The sequence below is a fragment of the Pteropus alecto genome, unplaced genomic scaffold (assembly GCF_000325575.1).
Source record: "Pteropus alecto unplaced genomic scaffold, ASM32557v1 scaffold45, whole genome shotgun sequence".
NCBI lineage: Eukaryota > Metazoa > Chordata > Mammalia > Chiroptera > Pteropodidae > Pteropus > Pteropus alecto.
In genome coordinates, this window is record NW_006442491.1 from 23,409,564 (window position 1) to 23,416,203 (window position 6,640).

At 52.4% G+C, this 6,640-nt stretch overlaps 1 protein-coding gene across 1 annotated transcript in view; it reads left to right on the forward strand.

Annotated features, from left to right (window-relative positions):
* Window positions 1–4,411, forward strand: part of VSTM2L (V-set and transmembrane domain containing 2 like) — a 32,196-nt gene extending 27,785 nt beyond the window's left edge. The window contains exons 3-4 of the mRNA XM_006921802.1: window positions 465–518; window positions 4,139–4,411. Of these exons, the coding sequence (XP_006921864.1) occupies window positions 465–518; window positions 4,139–4,411 (327 nt within the window). The remainder of the gene's footprint in view (window positions 1–464; window positions 519–4,138) is intronic.
* Window positions 4,412–6,640: the final 2,229 nt, after the last annotated feature.

Here is a 6,640-nt window from a genome sequence, read left to right on the forward strand (position 1 = left end):
CTGGAAGGCTCTGGAGAAAGATCCCAGCTTGCCCGCCTGATGGCCCAGGGGCCCCTGCCATGCCCGGAAAGGCCTGTGCCACGGGCGAGCAGGGAGGAGGCTGAGCTTGGGCATGGTGTGGACTCGCCTTGTTTCTTTCAGCGTAATTAGGTGCTTAATTGCACCACTAGGGCCTGTCGATGCCTGTGCCGAGGTGATTATGATTTACAGCCAGGCTGCCCTGTGGGGGTCTCTTCTGCTCCTGGCCTCGTCAGTCTAGTTGAAGGTCTGGGCCACAGGATTTTCTGCCCAATTTGTGAATGATGAAATCCAACAGGCAGCTTTCACCACCCCTGAGAACCTGGAGCAGGAAGACAGACCCCCCCCTCCCATAGGCTATGTCTCTGAGAGGGGCTGGGCTTCCCTAAAACAGGGGTCCCCAACCCCCAGGCCACAGACCATGTACCGGTCTGTGGTCTGTTAAGAACCAGGCCGCACAGCAGGGGGTGAATGGCAGACTAGTGAGCAAAGCTTCATCTGTATTTGCAGCCGCTCCCCAGCGCCAGCATCACCGCCTCAGCTCCACTTCAGACTATCAGGCATTAGATTCTCATAGAAGCACCAGTCCCTGGTGCCAAAAATGTTGGGGACCACTGCCCTAAAGCATGGAAGGTTAGGGGCCTGGGATGAGGTGGGATGGGGTAGAGAGACAGACCTGAGGTTTCCTGGTCATCAGAAGCTCCCCAGACATGTGTTTAAGGCCTGGCTTCTATCACAACTGGGAGGCTTGAACAAAAATCACTTCACCTCCCTGAGCCTCAGTTCCTTGACCCATACAAGGGTATCTAGCAGTGCCTACATTACAGGGTTATCGTGAGGTTTAAATACAATGTAGGAAGCTTTAGCACATCATCTCTGTGATGAAGCACTCCATAAACGGTAGCTACCAGCCCTACTATTACTGTTGTTATTGTTTTTGTATTTGCCTTCTCCAGACGGTGCTTAAAGGCACAGACCGCAGGGCTGGGAGGGAGCAGTATCTGACACGTGTCCGCCCCCTTTGTCTTGTTGGAAACTAGCTCACTGAAGTGCTGGATTATAGGTGTGAGGTCTGTGTCTCCACGCGACCACGAGCCCGTGGGCGCATGGCTGAGGTCCAGCTGGTTCACAGCTATATCCCCAGTGCCCAGCTAACTGTGCGTCAAATGAATGGATGATCTAGCCCAAGAAAACTGAGGCCAGGGTCTGGGTGACCTGTCAGGGCCAGAGCCCATCCTCCAGTACCCCCTGCAGTGCTCCCTGTTCCCCACCTCCTCTCTGGGTGGAAGAGCTTCTGCAGACAACGTGTTTGCTGGCAGAGGGGCGACAGGGTGGGAGGGAGCTGACTGCTGGGGTGGGGGGAACAGGTCCAGGCCCAAGCTTCCTGTCTGGGGGTGGGTGAGGGTGGGCAGAGGGGTGGGCCACGCTTGATGCTCCCTCCCGAGGAGTGGCTGCTCCCAGCGCTTCACATTATTACTCCATTAGCGCCTTGTAGGGTTGACAAATGAAGGATAATTAATATCTGTGAGGGAAACAGATGTTGGAGTAATTCGCTCCCCGCTGCGCATTTGCGACAGCATCCCCTAACTCCCTGAGAGCATGGCAAGGCCACAAGACCTCTCTATGCCCTTGGTCAGAGGTGATGGAATCAGTAGGGCTGACAACTTCCAGCTGGGCCCAGTCCCAGCACTGGGAAGAGAGACACCTGGTCCCCACACCAAGAGGGGCTGCTGGAAGCGTTTCCCGCTGCTTGCTTTTGGGAAGTTCTGCCAGTGTCCCATCTTGTGCCTCCTGCTGTACCATAAACCCATGTTTTCCTGCTTTATGGGGGATGGTGACCAGCCAGAAAAGCTCAGAATAAGGGGAGATGGGCCAGGCTCGCTGCTGCTACCCACTTACCCTCTTCCCTTCGGGAGCCTAAGACTGGCCTCCCCCAACCCCCTGTGGCCCTGCCAGCTCCAGGTGACCCTCTGTGGGCCTGTCACACCATTTGGAGGGGTAGAGTGCATGGAATCAGGCCTGGGTTCAGTTCCTAGCTCTGCCACTCGCTGACTCAGTGCCTGTGGGAAAGTCACTTCTTCCAGAGCCTTGGTTTCACCATCTGTAAAGTGGGTATAATCATGTGAATGTGACCTAAACTTAGAAAGCATGATATCTGGCTAACACTTCATTTGGAGAAAGGAGCTACAGTGATTCCATTCATTCAACAAATTATTATTATTGTTGTTGTTGTTGTTGTCATTATTTATAGGGTTCTAGTCCCTATAATGGTCACTAAGATGAACAAAATAGCTATTCCTGCCCTCAGGGAGTTGATAGCTTAACCAGAAAGAGAAACAAAAACCAAGTCAGCATACAAATCAACTAAATGGTTCTCAAATTGTGACAACTACTTTGAATAAAATAAACAGGGGGTCACGATCAAAGGCTTCTTGGAGGAGGTGATGTCTGAGGATAAATGAGAGTCAAGCAGGTGAATAGAGATGGGGTACAGCACCCAAGCAGCAAGACCAGTGTGTGCAAAGGCCCTGCGGTCAGAAAGAGCTTGGCATTTGGGAGGAGATGAGAAGGGACCAGAGGGGCCAGCACAGATGAGTGAAATGATTTGAAGTCACGTGTATGAGTGCCCAGCACAGAATCTGAAGGAAGTCTGTAGAGCAAATGCACTCCCTCAGTGTCAAGGTCATCAGCAGTGGCTCCCCACTTCAGGAGCTGGGGCTTGGCAAGACCAAGCCAGCTTGTTGTCTCTTCTCCCCTCCAGAGGAGATGGATCAGTAGGGCTCAGGGCTGGAGCTCACTCAGCTTCAGCCCAGGCCTGGGTGACCCTGTGATGCAGCAGGCGGTAAGATCGTTGAGAAGGGGGTCACTACCCAGCAGTTGAAGATGCATCTCTGCTGTTCTTTCTAGGCAGGGCGGGGTCTGCAGGAGGTGGGCCAGGGCAGTAAAAAGGCTCTAAGTAAGAAGGGGCCAAGGAAGAATGGAAGCCCCCTCCTATCGCTACCCACCTCTCATAGGCCCAACTACCCACAGGCCCAATTCTCCCCTCCTTTTTTAAAAAACTTTTTATTTTGAATCGTAGACTCATAGAAAGTTATAAAAATAGATCATAGAGTCCACTGTACCCTTCATCCTCCTTTCTCAGTGATATAGTTTATGTAACTGTCCAACTGCCTTTTCCCTTTAAATTGAAAAAAAACAAAAAGAAACTCACATTAGCTTTATGTTCACGGCAGATTTACCCAAATGTCCATCAACGGACAGCTAGATAAACATTGTGGTATATTCAGACAATGGAATACTATACAGCAATGAAAAAGAATGAACTGAGATGTGCAACAACATGAAGCATCTTGATATTATGTTGTGCAAAAGAAGCTGTGCACAAAAGAGTTCAAGAACAGGCTGAACTTAATCTGTAGTGACAGAAGGCGGAGTGGTGGTTAACCCCATCGGGTGAACCCTGACAAGCTAGGGCCACAAGGGCTCACTCTAGAAGGGTTATAAAGGTCTCGGCCTTGCTCTGGTTACAAAGACAACTTTTAGACACTCGCTCCCCCCAAATGTGGTTAACAGTTATTAAAATCCTGATACGTTTGTAATCAGCCTTTATTTTTTTTTAAAGAAATAAAATATTTCGGACTAAGCTAAGAACTCACTTTGCAGTCCGTTGTAGATCCACGGCCCTCCCCTAGGCTCCATTCCCAAGACAACCACCGCTATGCGGCCCCTGTGTTCCCTCCCGTCAGTTTTAAACCTCGATACACACAAGTGCCCCAAACCAGTATAGAGTGTTTTTATGTGTTTATTTACAGAAATGACATCACACTGCAAGGGCTCTGCAATGAATTTTCATTTCCTGCATGTCACTGAGCTGTAACGTGCCTGGCTCTTAGCTCATCTTTTTAACTGCTATGCAGTATTCCATTGAACGGACTGACTTCTGCCTATTTATTGTTCTATTGATGGACATTTAAGTTGCTTCTACTTTTTTGCTGTTTAAGTCCGTGTGCCCTCCTGGGGGTGTCTATGGGGTCCCACCCTAGGCATGGGCTCCCTGGATGACAGTGTCTTCCCCCCCTGCTGCCCTGTGGCCAGGTCACAGTCTCTCTGTCGCCCCCAGGTGGTCAAGGTGGTGGGCAGTAACATCTCCCACAAGCTGCGCCTGTCCCGGGTGAAGCCTACAGATGAAGGCACCTACGAGTGCCGCGTCATCGACTTCAGCGACGGCAAGGCCCGGCACCACAAGGTCAAGGCCTACCTGCGGGTGCAGCCCGGCGAGAACTCGGTTCTGCACCTGCCTGAAGCCCCGCCTGCCGCACCCGCCCCACCGCCCCCCAAGCCTGGCAAGGAGCTGCGGAAGCGCTCCGTGGACGAGGAGGCCTGCAGCCTCTAGACTGATGCCCATCCCACCTCTTGCCCGCCCCGCGCCCCTACGGCTGTACAGAGTGCATGAGGAGCTGCTGGACCGCTGGAGACCGGACTGCCTGAGTCCAGCCGCCTCCCCATCCCCAAGACTGCCTGTGGCCACTACGTCGGCCCTCCACTCACCGCCCCTTTGCTCAGCATGTAAGCCCCACCCAGCCCTTCCTTTTCAGTCCCTTGCGGTGACCTGGCTCAGAGGAGGTGGCCTCAGGCACCAAGGGGCCAACTGCCCCCAACACTTGGGCAGGGCGCCATGCTGGGGCCGGGCTGCCTTCTTTTGTCACCAGCTTCAGTGGAGTCCAGTGTTTCGCTTTGCTTGCTTGTCCCCCAATCCTGTCCCTTGCCGGGGCCTCCCAGCCTTACTCTCCCTCTTTCCCACCATCCCCCTCTTGGACCTGGGGGTGTGGACTGTGATCCCTCCCCAAATGTGGACTTGAATCTTCTGAGCAGAGCTAGGGCCTCTCCCCTGGCGAAGAGATGGGGCAGAAGCCCCCGGGACAGCCTTGCTCTGGGCTGTGGCCCAATTGCAACGTCACTCATAGGGGCCCTGGGAGGAGAGAGAGAGAGATGCAGCACTGCCTCCTGGTGGGTCATTCATGTTCAGCCTCCTTATCCCTAAGAAACAGCTCCCTGTCCCACCCTCCAGGGAGGCGGCCGGGTTGGGGAGTGGAGAGACCAGGAATCTGCCCCTTCCCGTAAGGAGTCAGTAGGAGGGCCTTTCCCCTCTCACCACGCGGTCCCACGCAGAGATTCGCACCAGCAGGACCCTTCGGAGGGTCTTTGAGGTTCCCCCGGGAGCCCACCTCTGCCAGCTCCCAACTTCCCAGCCCCCTTTTGGGGTCCATGCCAAGCCCACCCAAGGGCCTGGGGCTGTTGGGAGCCAAGGGGCCCCAGTACCAGTCCCCTCACAATTACTGATCAGGGGGACACCCACCCCTGGTGATTTGTAAATATTTCTATTGAGCCCAACAGCCTCTCAGAACTGGCTCAAACCTCTAGCCACCTCTCAGCAATGGAGTGAGGGATGTGGGAGAAGCTGAGAGCTTCTCCCAGGGGTGTGTGGGTAACCCTGTATACATGATCCAATTCGTGACTACCAGCCAACCTGAATAAAGCGGTTTAAAAACATCTCTGGGCAGTGTCTTTCTGGGGCATCCGTGTCTGGAAGCAGTGTGGCAGGGGAGGGGGAGGCGGGAGAGGGCTCGGCCAGCCCACACCATGCCTCACTCAGCATATTCTCACTCCTGCTTTCTGCCCCTCAAGCACAGAGCAAGAGCTGGTGGGGGCACAGGGAGAGGGCAAAATAATAATAATAATAATAAAACCACAGCCTCAGTCCAGCCCAAGGCATTTGAATTATTCTTAGATTTTGAGGTAATCACACATATAGAAGAGTGCCTAAAACATGCCTACACTGTTTTGTGAATAAATTATAAAGTAAGTAAAGGTGAGCCGCCACTGACCAAACAGCACCCCAGAACAGAACCCCAAGTCCGGCCCGTGTGTCTTTCTGATCATACCCCCTCTCCTCCCTGCTGGAGGGAACCACCATCCTGACTTTGAAGGTCATCATATTCTCAATGTACTTTTTACAGCTTTACTACCTATATGTATGTCATCTTAAGCGATATAGTTCAGTTTTGTCTATCTTTTTAAATTTTGTATATGTGGAATCAACCATCTCTATTCTTTTATGCACCACTGTATTCGTGAGATTCATTCACGTTATCACGTGTGTCTGTAATTTGTCCATTTTATTGCTGTATAATATTCCGGGCTCTGGACCTGTTGCATGAATATCTTACAACTTATCAACTTATTTATTCATTCTACTGTTGACAAGAATTTGTGTTCTCATCTGAGTACTATTATCAGCCACACTGCCATGAGCATTCTAGTCTGTGTCTCTTGGTGCACATGGCACAAGATTCTCGGGTGGATTTGCCAGCTTGGAGGGTTAGGCACTGCACTCTAGGCTTCTCATTTTCTCCCGGGAGATACCACCATTCCTTTATTCCAGTTGAGGAAACAGGCTCAGAGAGGCTAAGTAGCTCATCCAACATCACGCAGTTGAACTCTGCTGAGCCTAGACCCCTCTCCTAACTTCTCCCATCATGCCCTGGGCTCTGGACTCCCCTTGGCTCACTCCAATGGAGGGTCCCACCCACCACGGTCCTGCCGAGAATCTGACTGAGGGTGT